The sequence below is a fragment of the Lagenorhynchus albirostris genome, chromosome 9, assembly GCF_949774975.1.
Source record: "Lagenorhynchus albirostris chromosome 9, mLagAlb1.1, whole genome shotgun sequence".
In the NCBI taxonomy this organism is placed as follows: Eukaryota; Metazoa; Chordata; class Mammalia; order Artiodactyla; family Delphinidae; genus Lagenorhynchus; species Lagenorhynchus albirostris.
In genome coordinates, this window is record NC_083103.1 from 24,777,501 (window position 1) to 24,793,403 (window position 15,903).

At 45.1% G+C, this 15,903-nt stretch overlaps 1 protein-coding gene across 1 annotated transcript in view; it reads right to left on the reverse strand.

The window, feature by feature from the left end:
• The window catches only part of KIAA1549L (KIAA1549 like), a 132,482-nt gene extending 119,443 nt beyond the window's left edge, over positions 1-13,039 (reverse strand). Inside the window, exons 1-5 of the mRNA XM_060160828.1 lie at positions 12,664-13,039; positions 9,459-10,067; positions 7,324-7,439; positions 4,486-4,705; positions 3,526-3,659 (exon numbers count right to left, since the gene is read on the reverse strand). Of these exons, the coding sequence (XP_060016811.1) occupies positions 3,526-3,659; positions 4,486-4,705; positions 7,324-7,439; positions 9,459-10,067; positions 12,664-13,039 (1,455 nt within the window). The remainder of the gene's footprint in view (positions 1-3,525; positions 3,660-4,485; positions 4,706-7,323; positions 7,440-9,458; positions 10,068-12,663) is intronic.
• Between the last annotated feature and the right edge of the window lie 2,864 nt (positions 13,040-15,903).

Below are 15,903 nucleotides of genomic sequence, written 5' to 3' on the forward strand. Positions count from 1 at the left end.
GCTGCTATGAACACCGGTGTTCCAATATCTGTTCAAGTCCCTGGTTTAAATTCTATTGGGTATATATCCAGAAATTGAATTGTTGGACCATATGGTAATTCTATGTTTTTTTGAGGGAATGCCATACTGTTTTCCACAGCAGCTGCACCACTTGACACGTCCACCAGCAGTGCACAAGAGTCCCAATTTCTCCTTACCAATGCTTATTATTCTCTATTTTTTTATATAATAGCCATCCTCAATAGGTGTGAGTGGTGTTTCATGGTTTTTATTTGCATTTCCCTAATGATTAGTCATGTCGAGCATCATTTCATGTGCTTACTGGCTACCTGTATATCGTCTTTGGAGAAATGTCTATTCAAGTCCTTTGCCCATTTCTTACTTGGGTTGTTTGGTTTTTTTCTTGCTGAGCTGTAGGAGTTCTTTACATATTCTAGATATTAACCCCCTATAGATACATGATTGGCAAATATTTTCTCCCATTCTGTGGGTTGCCTTTTGATTATGTCCTTTGAGTCACGAAAGTTTTTAATTTTGATGACATCTAACTTATTTATTTTTTCCTTTGTTACCTGTGCTTTTGGTGTCATATCAACAAATCACTGCCAAATCCAATGTCATGAAGCTTTTTTCCCCTATTTTCTTCTAAGAGTCCTACAGTTTTAGCTCCTACGTTTAGGTCTTTGATCCGTTTTGAGTTAACTTTTGTATACAGTGTTAGGTGAGGATCCAACTTCATTCTTTTGCTTGTGGAGATCCAGTTTCCTAGTAGTATTGGTTGAAAAGACTGTCCCTTCCCACACCAAATGGTCTCATCAAAAATCATTTGACCATATATGTAAGGGTTTATTTCTGGGCTCTCTATTCTGTTCCATTGGTCCATATGTCTGTCTTTATGCCAGTACCATACTGCTTTGATTACCATAGTTTTGCATTAAGTTTTGAAATCAGGAAGTGTGAGACCTCCAACTTTGTTTTCCTCTTTCAAGATTGTTTCGGCTATTTGGGGTCCCTTGATATTTCAGGTGAATTTTAGGATGGATTTTTCTATTTCTGCAAAAAACATCACTGGAATTTTGATAGGGATTGCATAGGGATCATTCTGGGTAGTATTTGACATCATAACAATACTAAGTCTTCCAATTCATGAGCACAGAATGTCTTTCCATTTATTTGTGTTTTCTTTACTGTACTCTTTTTTTTTTCTTATAGCTAAGAAAAGTGTGACCATTCTTGGGGGCTGCTTAACAACAACTTCATAAATAAGAAGAGATCCACAGGCCTGAAACCAAGGTCATATCACTGTTCCTTGATAGTCATGCCTTGTGCCTTGCAGGGGATACTTTCCCATTACCCCTCTACTCTTAGACTCATATGGGTTCTGACCGTATCTCTTACTTCCCATTCACTCATGCCATGATTTATTTAGCTAATTAGACCCACAACGCTGACAGAATGGAAAGCTGTTGTTTTCATTCTTAGTATCCATTCTCCCTTCTTCCTTGTCAGCACCACAATTCTCCTTGGGGAAACACCTCCTCCTCTCCAATCAGTTCATGTGCTTTGGTTGCAGTTGTCCCACTCAGGTTCCAGGAGTGGGCATCTCAGCCAGACTTAGTTGACTGGGATATTTCATATCCTTGACCACAGTTACTGGTCCAGAAATGGGCACGTGATCCAAGAGGGTTCAATGAAAACTAATCCAGGATTTTGACTGGAATGACACAAAAAAGGCACTCTGGATCCATGAGACTGTAAGTAATAAGGATGAGGCAAACCTGGAGGTGCCAGGGGCCTGAGGATGATGCCGCCCAGAGCAAGGCAAGCCAAGAGACGAAGAGAGACTTCATGAAGAAATCATGTAAGCACCTGGATCCAACTGCTCCTGAAGTAAGGAGCTGTGAACCTTTCGGTTACATGACCCAATCACTTCCTCTTTTTTGCATAAGCCTGTGAGCTTGGATTCTGTTGCTTATAATCAAAAAGTCCTAACTGAGTCTACTATACTCTAGCCCCTAATATCAATGCTATACAAGTAAAAAATAATTAAGTCACTTTTTTGATGAATCTCTGAACAAATTAAATATTTACATGGTCTTATTCCACAAAAGATCCAAGGTGCCCCACAAATTACATTTAATACAATAAAATGGTAATTTATTAATTACAAAACCAGGTCCTGAAAAAACAGATTAAAGACAACCCTGGGGCTTCCCTGGTGGCGCAGTGGTTGAGAGTCCGCCTGCTGATGCAGGGGACGCGGGTTCGTGCCCCGGTCCGGGAAGATCCCACATGCCGTGGAGCGGCTGGGCCCGTGAGCCATGGCCGCTGAGCCTACACGTCTGGAGCCTGTGCTCCGCAACGGGAGAGGCCACAACAGTGAGAAGCCCGCGTACCGCAAAAAAAAAAAAAGACAACCCTGGGGTGATGATTAACATGTAGCAATCTATGCATGATATAGGAGCCTAGAGGGTTACTAAATCCACACAACAACTTTGGCTCTGGGCTTCCTGCCAGCCAAGGCAAAAAGTGAAAGAGGGTTAATAAAACAATTCACCCAAAGCTGTGGATAGGTTCAAGAGCATCTAAAATCTATTTAGATGCAATTATCTAATTGCCCATTGTAGTCTTTTCCAAGGAATGTTTGTTACTTGCTTTATAAAGTTTCATCTCACGGCCCCTGACTATCATACGACAACACAAGAGAGGATTCTTAAGGCCAAGGGCAGCTTATTTATCTTGGTGTCCCTTCCAGTGCCTGATAAAGAGAAGCTAGTCGATAAGTCTGTGCTTCTTGAATATAATTAGAATATGTTCCTCTGCCAAGCTCCAATAAGACTCATGTACCTGTGAGGATCATAAATGCAAACAGAAAGAAAAAGGAGCTGAGTCACACTCCTTACATAAATCTTATGTCTGTGACATGTTTTTAGATCTTAGTCTAATATGAACCAGATCATAATGAGATACTTCCATATATACTTTGGGTGAATCTAGAAAAGGACGACTGCTCATTCAAATTAAAATGTATGCTTTTCACATCATATTGGCTTTGCTGATAATTCACTTATGCTAAATGTCGATTTTAAAACCACTGAGCCTGCGCGTCCGGAGCCTGTGCTCCGCAGTGGAAGAGGCCACAACAGTGAGAGGCCTGTGTACCGCAAAAAAAAATAAAATAAATAATAATATAATAAATGTATTAGAAAGGCTTAAGGAAGCTTCAAGCCTTCCCAAGAAAGGCTTGGGAAAATAAATATTAAATCCCAAATCACAGCAGGTACACAGTGTCACAGCATCTCCCTTGTCATGACCACCACACCCCAGACATCCTCATCATTGCCAGGCCTGACTCAACTCGGTGGCCCCAAAGTGGCACCTTCTCCTGTTGATATCACATGCCCGAAGTACAAAGTTACATTTACACCAGGCAACTTTGAAATGCGGGACCAAATCACTTCTTGCCAACATTTGTGTTCCGGTTGGCCTCTGTCAACTACACAGCTGAAGCACCCTCCTCCTTACCTGAATCGTCAGGTTGCTTTTAGTATTCAGAACTTTCCTCTGGGCGTCCTGGAAGGCCCTCTGTAGCCTGTGTTCCATCGTCTGAGCAAACTTGCAGGACCGTATGTTGTCCGACTGGCTCACAAACTGTAGCACTAGAATGAGAGTAATAAATCAGTGCTCACCAAAGCTCTGTATCTTAGTTCCTTGAACTTAATAGCAGTCATGATATAAAACGGCATGATTTTACATCAGAGAAATCAGGCAAATAAGGACAGTTGCAATTTTGGAAGTGGCTCCTAAAATGATTTATAACATAAAAGAATTAAAAGCAGGATCTAACCTGAGATTCCCTCCAATGCAAAGGATTTTGTGATTTCATTTGATTGGCATATGGAGACATCTGCTCCAAGACAACAAAATGGCTTAAGAGTGATCATGTCTTCTATTTCTTTGCAGGGGAAAAAAACAATCAATTGGCCTGCATGACTAAGTTGTTTGAGTCTTTCAATTTCAATGGTTCCTCTACTCTTGTGGTTTACAAACCACAGATCAGAGTTACCAGGGAGTTTGAAAGAAAGATTCCAAGGCCTAAGTTCAGAGATTCTGATTCAGGGGCATCTGGAACATGTTGCTGCAAAGCACAGATTTTATGGACGCTCAACTCTCCTCAGTAACCACTGCTAATACAGGAAAAAAAAAATACAGTATATGATGCTCACAAGTACGATATACTCATAATTATATAAATTGGGAAAAAAGACTCCTGTGAAAGAATATTTCTAATGAGTCCAGGTTGGAAAAGTTTAGGCTGCTGTGCAGGGAACTTGGACATTTGATTAGCAAGGCCCTTGGAGGAAGGTACACAATGACTCTAAGAAATAACAGAGCAGCCAGTGATGGAGTTTTCAAACAGGTGTCCTCTTGGTACCACCGCGGATCCCAGAACGGATAGGAATCCTTTCCTTCTGAGTTACTTGCCTGTTTTCAGCTGCAAGTAGCCTGCAGGCTGGGGAGTCCACGGGGAGGCAAGTACTGCCACAGACTGCAAGGCTGGGATGTGTTGCTTCAGATCTGCAGTGACATTGCTGATCCCATAAACGCCCAGCGTTTCAATCACTGCAGCAGGCAAGTAGACCAGCCTCCCTTTGGTAGCATAATAACCAACAGTGACGTTGTGAGAATGTTCCAGCATGTCCACCTACAAAACAAATGGACCCACAGAACTCAGTGTTCATTTCCATGGTACTTTAAGTTCTTCTTGGTGTTTCTTAGAACCACAACTGTTACTCAGCATGGCTAAGTAATAGGACACTCCCATTTGCCAAATATTCTAACAATCCCATAAGCCTATGGGGATTGTCAAGTCTCAAAATACAAGAATACAACAAAATATAGTTTATATTGAACCTACGGATATAGGATTCAATCTATATTTAATTTAATTCTGGAATAGAATTAAATGTGTGGGGTTTTTTTTATTATTATTCTTTAAGTGCCTCAGTATAATCCTGTGAGCATCGATTAGCACCCAAGAAGGCAGGCAGGAGACGGCAGGCAAAAGAGATTTCCAGGGAATGGAATGCTGGGAAAAACAGCTGTATCCTATTTCTCATCATTTATAAACATTAAAAGGCAGAAGTGATAGATTAAGTGGAGGCCCTTCAGGACAGGGGTCAGGTAGTAAATGAGGTGAATTCCTTTCTTTAGAAGCTGAGAGAAGAACTGTTCAGACTTCACTCCATTCTTAGCTTGTGACTGGTTCAAGACCAAGGCAGGGATGGGCCATGGAGAGTTTCTCTTACAGCTGAGTCCTAAGGGATATTGATGATCTGAGCTCATTCTGACCCAACTGGAAGATTCTGAGACTTTCGATTTTATTCTTACTTTGTTTTGTTTTCTTAGTGTTTTATATCAGCAGTTCAGGGTGTTTTTAACACCTGCTTTCCTCCCCCTTATTCTTGCATTTCCATTAGGAGTGTCATGTGTATTTGCCAAAGAAACCAAGACAATTGATTTTGCAGCAGGCTGGGTATGCCTTTGCTTCCTCCACACTCTGTGCTCCCCAGCACGTTGTTACCTAAAGGCAGTGTTCAAGGTGACTTTAGGTGACTTTCTGGATGGAACATGGACTCAGCACCAAATGCCACCAAGTCACCCAGCAAGAAAGTTACTCCCATTCCAACCCTTCCAATTACCTCAAGGAGCAGGTCTCAGTTTGAGGATAATTGACTTTTAACACCTCTCTAATCCTTGCTAACCATATTTTTAAACAAACAAAGGAACACCAGGCCCAGCCTTAATGCCTTCTGTAAGCAACAATGTCTAGCTTGAATTTAACAGACTGTTTCCATTATTTTCATTTTTATTTTTATCTTTTAAAAGTTTTGGCCACACCGCTCAGCTTGCAATATCTCAGTTCCCTGACCAGGGATTGAACCTGGGCCATGGAAGTGAAGGTGCAAATCCTAACCACTAGACCACCAGGGAACTCCCTATTCTCCTTTTTATGATTACCTTTTATTTGTGGCAAATGATCCTGATTGCCATTTATGGTGGTAATATCAAACATCCTTTCAACAGAAACGTGTTTAAGTGTTTTTTTTTTTAATTTTTTGGAGTATAGTCAATTTAAAATGTTGTGTTAGTTTCAGGTGTACAGCAAAGTGAATCAATTATACATATACATATATCCACTCTTTTTAAATTCTTTCCCATATAGGTCACTACAGAGTATTGAGAAGAGTTCCCTGTGCTAGACAACAGGTCCTTATTAGTTATCTATTTTATATACAGTAGTGTGTGTATGTCAATCCCAATCTTAAGTGTTTTTTAAATAAAAGCTGATTTTAAAAAAAACTAACATGTACTAATTGTCACAGCGGTCTGTGATGATATGCAAAAAAGGCACAAACTGTGAGAAAATTTGCAAACAACCAAAGTTTAGTGAAAACTGTCTCAGGTAACCACATGGAAGCATTCACATTTTCAAATAAAGTTTCTGGTGCAGAAACCACAGATGCCTCTCGTGGAGAGCATTTCTTCTTTTTTTTTTTTTCAGAATTACATAAAAGAGATTAACCATGACCAATAAACTGTGTACCCAATCTCCTTCCTAGTCCTTCATGTGGTGGTGGGGAAGGACCCCTAATCTGAATGCAGCTGGGGCACAAAGCATCAAAGGAGGAAGCGACAGCAATATTTTTTAGTGATGTAAAGGGTTGTCCATTGACTGCCAATCACACTTACTGCTTGAAAACTTGGAATCAAACCAAAAGGGTGTAAAGCAAGGCTTCCATCACTTAGATATGCCATCAAAATCAGCTAGTGGCTGTTAAATAGTTCTTGGCATTAAAGTGTTTAGAGAAAAAAAATGTTTACTTCCCTATCTGCTGCTGGCAATTCAAGCAAAGGTGGACTCAGTTTACAAGTCAGAGTAATTTTTAAATGTCCAGAAATAAATCACTAATTGTTCACAATGGTGAGGAAGATAAAGGAAAAACACAATGGATGATTTCTGCAAAATTACACTGACACAATTAAATACTTTCCCCAAACAACAGGATAATGGGACAATTTAAAACAGAACCTCCAGGCTTAAAAAAAAAAAAAAAAACTAGACATAAGGCAATTATCCTCAATTTTCCATCTCAGAATTTGACCTTCTCCAGCTACCATGCATTAGCTATTTGCCCAAATGATGAAAGATCCTACTTCTGTTGTGGCTATGGTACCCAGGTAGGAGGAAAACAATCTAAACAGACTCTGGACCCAAGAGGAAGAGATAGATGAGCCTGGTTACAAAAGCAGGGGGCTTACATGAGCCAAGACGTCATTCTGGTGAAATGCCTTCCGCAATGCCTGTGTGAGCCCTCTGGCTACATTAAACTTCAAGGCTTCACTGATCTGCACCCTCCTTTGGGTCAGAAAGAGAACTGTGGGGCGAAACAGAAGCATGCAATCAGCATAAGGCAGCAGACCTCCTAATTAATGAGCCCTCCTCTCCTCCCCAGCTACCCACCACCTCCTACAGGCTCTGAGCAAAGCTAGTGGGCACAGGTCCAACCAATGGGGCAGCAGCTCCGTTGGTCCCGCTCAAGTCCTAAGGAGAGAAGGCCCCAGCCATTCGTGTGGCCCTAGTGGAGAGAGAGCTAGCATGCTGGTGGTACTTCACTTCTGACCAACGCTGCCTTTGACCCTGAAAGCCAGGCTAAGCCTTGCCTGCCCCTGACTGGTCTGCATGCAAGGAAATTCCTGGAACAGCATCCCTGAGAACCTCCTTAACTGCAGGCCCTGCATCCTAAAACAGCCTAAATCAACCCTGCATCGGGAGGTGCAGTCCTCACCCCACAAGCAGGACAGAGACAGGAATGCAGACCTGGCATGGAGAAGAGGCATTTGTGATTGAACATGACAGGTGCTAGGTGAATGGAAGCCTAGGATGTGGTTGGAGGCCCTTGGAGGAGGATCCAGCTCTGACTTGGGCAAGCGGGTGGGGATCAGGGAAAGTTTCCGGGAGGAACTGTCGCTTCCACTGAGTCTTGGAGGATGATGGGCGTGAACCAGGCCCAGGCCGGAGGGACTGCCCCCTGCCACTCCCAGCAGAGGGAAGACCAAGTGCAAAGGCACAGGGGAGAGAAGTGAATATTTCAGCCTACAATATCAGGCTCGGTCCTGGGGCAGCGGGCAATGAAGGGTTTAAAGCAAAGGCATGTATTTTAGGAGGCTCTCTGGATTCCAGACTGGAGAACAGATTGGAGGGTGGGGGAAGTCTGCAGGCAGAGAGAGAAATCTGGCTGTGGTTTCAGAAATTTAGGTGAGCGATGGTGACGGTGTGAACCAGGGAAGCGGCAGTGAGGGTGGAGGGAAGAGGTATTTAGGAGGTAGAACTGGAAGGAACCGGTCGTTGACTGGGGGTGGCTGGGGTGAAGGGAGGTTGTGAAGAAGAGGGAGGGGAGAATGTTCCAGATTTCTGCACCTAGGTGGCTGGGATGTGGAAAACCAGATGGTATAACTGCTTGAGAAACTGAAAAAGATACTGTGCTTTCTGCTCTGCCTAGTTTCACAATTTCCCATTTTAGAATAAGACACGTCTCAAGAGATAATTTCATTTAATTCTTTGCGGGGTGAAGAGGAAGGCGGGGCATGAGCATTCAACACTGGCATGTTCTTTCAAATAACGTGTCTAATGCTTTTTATAGCAGACATTGCCACACTATTAAAAGCATCCTGTGCCTTCCTGGCCCGTCTGCTGCAACTCAGAGGCGGGGGCTAAAAAAGACAGCATCTACGCGACTTTTTCAAGAAGGTCTCCTTTTTAACATCAGAAGAAATCTTGGGCGCCAACATAATGTACGGTAGCTGTACTGTTAGTATCTGCTGGTTGAGAAAATACATGACAGAAAGCCTTTCTGAGTTCTGTAGCCCTTCCCAAGATTCTGTAGTTTACCGTCACATCATTCACGCGTGTGAGACATCACCGAGGTCTCTACACGCGAACTTTGGTGTACATTTGTTGTCTTAGACTCGCTGGCAGAACTGGTTTCCCAGGAGCCTCTGATATCAGCATGGACCCCAGGACTAGAATCCACGTCACATGATGCTCCTCTCCTCTGTCACTCGATAAAGATCAGGGCTTCTCAACCTCGGCATTACCGGTGTTTTGGGTTGGATCGTTCTTTGTCGCCTGACTGTCCCATGCACTGTAGGATGTTTAGCAGCAACCCCGGTCTATAACTCACTAGATGCCCGTAACACCCTCCCTACCCTCCAAGTTGTAGACACCCAAAACATCTCCAGACATGGCCAAATGTCCCCTGGTGGCTGGGCAGGGGGGCAAAATCGCCCCCTGGTTGAGAACCACTGATCTCAAAGAAATCTAATAATTCCGCTACACCTCTGAGGCCACGATGCACTTGCTGCTTTCAAGTCAAATCAGGACAGTGGACTCTTACCTGTCTTCACCAGGAGCTTACTGGACATCTGACACTCCAGGTTGGATGCCATTTTGCCAGTTGTGACCATGGCCATGGACACAGAGGGAAGAGCGACGTCTGTGTTTTCTGCTGACAAAGGCGGCAACCGGGTGGCCCTTACTGGTGCAGTGATGGACGTCAAGGCTGCCGTGATTGTCAGCGGGCGTGCGGTGGACACCTTGGGCATGTCTGGGTTGGTGGGGTTCAGGAAGCCCGTGTACATGGCTTGTGGTTTCCTGGGGAGGTGTGTTGTGGACAACAGGCCAGAGGCAGTGCCCGTGTTCCCTTGCATGGCCATGGGAGTGCTCACGGTGTGTGCTGTTCTTGCAAACATGTAAGTCGGCGTGAACGAGAAGGCTGGATGGGCTGCCCCTGGTGTCGCCTTTGGGCCAGATGCTGCGTTGCTTGTGACGTTTTTAGCTACAGCAGTGGTCCAGCTGCTCTTGACTAATCCCGAGGCCACGGCCGAAGGGCTGCTGCCGGCGCCCTTAGCAACCAGGGCTGCAGACAGCACCAGTGGACTCGGTTTCCGAAGAAACAACATGGTTGCTGTTGTTGGTTCTGCCTTGGGCGACACCGAGGAGTCCACTGCAAAGAGAGAAAAGCGAAGTTGGTCATTGGTCCGGAATGCACACACCACTGTGGGAATGAATGGATGTAACTTATGGATTTGCTGGGGTGAAAAGTCTCTGAGCACTGGAATTTAGGCAAAACAGCTTTAGGTTCGTTAAGTCGATTAACCATAATGAGAATGCCACTTAGAGCAAAGCTATGGTTGGAAATAAGGACACTTAAATTCTGAATACTTTCCAAAAAATCAAGTCGGCAGAAGATCAGGGGCCTGACTATCTGGACTGCTAACTCATTCACCATCCTGGAATCAGGTATATCTGCTCCTTCTGAGCAAAGCTGTGTATCTCTGTTGAGCTTGAAGATGCTTTGGCCCCAGAAGCAGTCACACCTATTTTGGGGGAGGGGGTACCAGGAAACAAACTACCTGCATTAGTGGCTGCACCTGTCCACTTCTCGGGGCGCTGAGAAGCCGGCAGTGCTTTGGATGGGGTCCTGAATAAGGCACTGGTTGATAGAGGAGGAGATTCAGCAGTAGAGTGATATCTCGGGATACTCTGGAACGGTGGGGAAGCATTTATCACTGGAGGTGGATAGATGTTGCCGGAAATTTGGAAACTTGTATCCGTTCCATCTGAAAGCATTTCCCATAAGCTAGCTGTGGAAGTTAGACTTGGAGAGGTCAGCACAGGAGAGTGTGTTGGATGGGCAGGCAGCCGTAGATGGGGATAAGACACAGAAGGTTGACTTATGGATGGGTCATCTTCAACCTCAGCTGTTTGAAAGTCTCTGGAATAGTTGTTAGTGTTTATAGACAAGAAGTCTGTATGGTTTCCAACCATGGTAACGTCTGACTGTTGGACGAGCTGGTTACTGCTTGTACCAGAGACTGGATCCTGAACGCTAAAGCCTTCTGCAGTCGCTAAATGCCCAACATTATCTTTGAAATCCCGAGATTTTATTGTACTGGCAGCAGAATTTAAACCACCGGGAGGAGCAGTTGAAGCTGAGTGAGTTTCCCAACTTGTGGAGTTAATTGTGTGCCCGTTCACATCATAATTTGTTTGCTGCAGCAAGCCAGATATCATTGGTTCTGTTGAACGGGATCCAGTTTCTGCTGCAAGAGAATGCCAGAAAACATCTGTGATTGCTGGCTTCTTCATGTCTCCCATTGTTGAGAAATCATAGACCTCACTGGAGGAGGGAAATGCTGTCACCTGTTTGGAAGCTGAAACTGGCAACTCAGAATGGTCCGTCACAACTGTGTAAGTATCTGGCTTGGTGTTGGAAGAGCTTTGAGATGGGGAAACAGTCTGGGTGGCTCGTGCGAAGGGGATGGAAGATGGAGATAATTCTGAAGGAAGGAGGTTTGTTCTTGGTGGTGTAATGTCTGAAGAAACCCGATCAGTGCTAAAATCAGAGGTGACTCCACTTACAGTGTGAAGACTTGGCCTCTCTTTACTTGAAACGCTCTGGAGAGCAACTGTCAAATTTGCCTTTTTGTTTTTCTTTAAAACAGCTGTTCCGCTACCTTCTTTCTGCAGGGGAAATGTCCAAGTCGTGGAAGGAAGATTAGGAAATGTGCTTGAGAGGAGCAGGTCTGCAGCTGCAGTAGGAGAGGGTCCATAATTGCCTGCTTCTTGAGGAGTTGGCACTGGGGGCATGGCGGATGGAAAGGCATGATTCCCTGCCAGCTGGAGGAAAGAAGGCATGGAGGGGAAGTCCGCCACTGCGCCATTTGATGGGGATGTGAGAACCTCCCCAGAAAGGATTTCTTGCCCTCGGCTGGCTGGGGTGAGAGGCAGAGAAGGCACCAAAGGGGAGGATGTGTGTTCTGCTGAAAGGGTGGGCCCTCTGGAATTCTCTGGAGCTGCTGACAAGTGCAGGGGGTGAGCGGAGTCCTTTGCAGTAGCAGGGGCTGCCTTTCGGCTGATCAGTCCCACTGCCACCGATTCTGCAGCCTGGACAGCTGAAGACACAGCCTCATGGGTCGCGGTGCTCTTAAAGGCTGGCAGAGACACCCCATTACGCGCTCTTTCAGCCACCTCAGCTTCAATTGGCTGGGTGGATGCAGGACTTGGCGCCCCTTCCAACACCGATGATGAGGGTGTTCCACTTGGAAGCTGAAGAAGACTTCCGGGAGCTAGGGGAGGGAGAGACGGATGGGCCAGGTCGGCCACGGAGCTCGGAAACTCAGGTGTGTGAGAGACTGCTGAGTCAGGACCCTCTGCTGGGCTTGAGGATCCAGGAAAACCTAGACGAGGGACGCCTATTAAATCCTGCGCATTTCTGGATGGAGTGTGGTTCATTTCCTCAGCAAATGGGTTTAGGGGATTAGCTATGCTCTGCCTTGAGGATGAGTCAGTTGGAGCTGTTTGGGGGAATAAAAGCACTTTGATGGGTTGCTCTGCTGGCTTAGAAAAGATGATGGAATGAGGTGAGGCAGGAGCCAATGAAGAAGGTGAAGATGAGGGGAGAGCGTCTGCCCTCAGGGAATGTAGTTCTGCCATGGAAGGAGTCCCTACCCACGGTGGCCGGGATGGGAGGCCAGCACGGGAGGACGCCACTGGTGGGAGAGGGGACAGTGTGGGAAGCATGCTGGTGTGAGGCAAACCTGACACGGTGGCTGCTTCTTTTCCCCCTGGAGGTCTTGGTTGGACCAGGGCCTCCGTAGAATCCTTGGAAGGCTCGAGGGAGGTGCTATGTCCACTGCCTTGGTAAGGGGAAGGAGAGAAGTCCCTGTGGGCCCGAGCTTGGCGCTGTGTCTTGGGTGGAGGCGTCTGGGCAGACTGTGGCCAGCTCGTGTTGTCAGGGGACCGTCCCGGCACAGGCTTCATTCTGTCCACCGCTGAGGAAGACTGGACTTCGGACAAAGGCCATGTTGGTGAAATCGGTAACAATTTCCCATGAGGAAATGACACCGGGGTTGGGGTGACAGTGATCTGTAGATTGTCCCTTCCTGTGAAACAAAGGATCAAGCAGTCAGGCATCGGCTCACCATAGGTCCTGGAGAGAAGGGTAGGCCAGACAGGCACCGCTCGGACCTCACAGAGCTTCCACCGCGTCACAGAAGACTCATTAAACACATTCAAATGATAACTTAGGTAATTACAAATACATAGATGCTGCAGCTAACCTACAGGGCAGGGTTGGTGAGAACTGGTCTCTGATGAAGTGACGTTTAAGCAAAGATGTGGAAGATACTTGTGTATTTTAAATCTCTTTTCTGTTCCACCTACAAGGGTTGGACTGTGAAACTCACAACCTGGAAAATCAAAGATGAACATGGCTCCCTGCCATGGCCACGGACACCAAAATAAATCCCATCCAATAATCCAAAATGCAAAGGGAAAGGACTGTCTATCTGAATGCAAATCTTTTTTATTTCAGACCCTAGGGCATCTCAAGCACAATAACTGAGGTTGCCTGTGTTTGGGAACATGGCACCAAGGAGACATATTTATTTTGTTGGATGTAAAAGGATTCCTGATGCTATCGTTCACACCATGTCAAATAGCAAAGGGGATTTCTTTCAAATTAGGCTATTTCTGTGAGAAACACTATTCACATCCCATCTAGGACCAGAGACACCTCTCATGAGGCCTGGTGTCATTCCCAGCACCTGCAGAGAAACCAGAACTGTCAGCACTAATGAGCAAAACTGCAGGCAGAAAGGCGAGGAGACGGGGCCAAATGGTGACTCCGCAGGAAAGGAGGCAAGGAAATAACTGATCAGAAAGCCGGGAATTCCATGCTTGGGAAGAGAAACGACATCCTGCTTGAGGATTCTCTGATCCCCCTTTCCACAGTGGTCCCGATGGTGTTGATGACCCCCCAGAGGTGGCTAAGTGCCCTTAAATGGTATTTTAAATTAAAAATAACAAAGAAAAGGTACTCCTAGAGTTCTCTATGTCATTGGCCAAAAAAACGTTAGAACCACCTGATAGAAGCAGACATACCAAGAGTGGAAGTCAGAAGACCTGGGTTCGCACGCACCCTCTAGCCACCCGCGGCTGTGTGTGCACCTGCGGATTGCTGTGGCAGGAGTGAGGGCAACAAGCACACTCTAACTGCCCCACTGGCTGGCTGGGAGGAACAGAGGAAATCAAGGAGGTGGAAGGAAGGGCTCCCCAAGCAGAAAAGCACCAAACAAATGCTTAAAAAAAAAAAAAATCACTAAACAAGTGAGCGGTCATTACAGGCTCTAAGTCCCTGTGTTTTCTGTTTATTTGTTTCACAAAAGAGGACGCTATGGTCCAGAGTGGAGACATCATTGCCAGAAGCCACATAACCCATCAGGGACAGAAGCAGGTCCAGATGCGAGGTTTCCTCACTCCCATTGCAGCGTCTTCTTCCCAACTGCTTCTCCCAAACCAGTTCTAGCCTTCACTCCACCCCCGTTGTATCCGCCACCAGAAAACCCAACAGCTAAAGCTGAAGCTTTCATGTATTTGAGCCTTTAGAATATGAAATACACTCTGAGTCACAAAAGCCTAACCGTGATGATGTTCTGAAATATTGTTTTCGGTTTCATTTTTTAAGATGGAAAAAGCAAGGACAAACGATGTCTTTTACTCTGAATTAATACCAAAAAAATTAACTTTCCTTTCTGATTTTTTGTTTTCTTGTTTCAAAAATTCCCCATTCTTGGGATTTACAGATACCCAAGGAATTAGCCGTAAGTCATTTTTAGAACACATCAGGATATAGGCCAATACTACAGCAGTCGACGGCCTTGTTCATTTAATTTTGCAAGTGAGAACCAACCCCTTCTCCTGGGCAAGCCATCTTCATAAGCCAGGCTCAGCCTCTTTGTCTCCTTGTCGCCAGATCAGAATCACTACAGCCCTCACCTGCAGGACCCAAAGCTTCCTCCTGCCTCTGTTAGCAAAAGTGCACCTTTCACAGGAAAAGTGCCAAATGTATATACAGCTATAGGACAAAAAAGTCTACACAGCCTTTCATTAAAATATCTGCACTCCCTGGGAACTGCCTCATGGTTTGCAATGAAAATTGTGTTTCTGTTACCAAACTCAGCCTAAGGAAGTATCCATGCTCCCTTGATTGCAATTTTATATGGAAGGCTGATACTACTGTCACGCCTCAGTCCTTCTTGTTCACAATGCTTATCTCCTAGATAGACTCAGCTTCACACTTGCCATGCAGTCTTGTCTGGTTATGTATATAGGCGGCACTTACATGAGTGAATATAACATCCATCTAATGTAGTTTGTGCATTTTGGCATTTTCCATTAACACTTTAGAATCCATTTTTATTACTGGCATATCAGATGGAATCTATGTAGAATTTCTTCTTTTGTACTCTCATTGAAATAGAGTCAACCATGGGTTCAACTCATGGATTCAAGAGTCATACCAAATTAAACTGTTTTCAAGTAAGTACCCTTCTAAGTCAAAAAGGATGTGACAGGGAAAGCAGTTTTTGCTTTCAGAAATATTTTTTACAAACTCTTTCATAAAAATCTTACAAACACGAAGGGGAAGTGGGTGTTGGATGATTAATACAAGGGGGATTGTAACTGACTGAATGGGCACAGCCAAAGGAGGCTGAAGTAAAGAAATAGTCTCTAGTGGACTTGCCTCTGCTAAACCTTGTTGTTTCTAGACTAGAATCCAGTGTTTCCCAAGCTATCCCTTACAAAACACAGTGTCCCAAGATGCCTCATGAGGAAAAGTTTCAACAAGCTAACAATTTTGAGAAGTGTTGTACACTACACTCACACCTAACAGTCACTAATGTTATTCACCATATATTTCTGGTTCTCCACCTTCAGAGCATATAATAGGACTGCACTTTCTGGATACCTCTATGGTTGGGTGGGGCCATGTGACT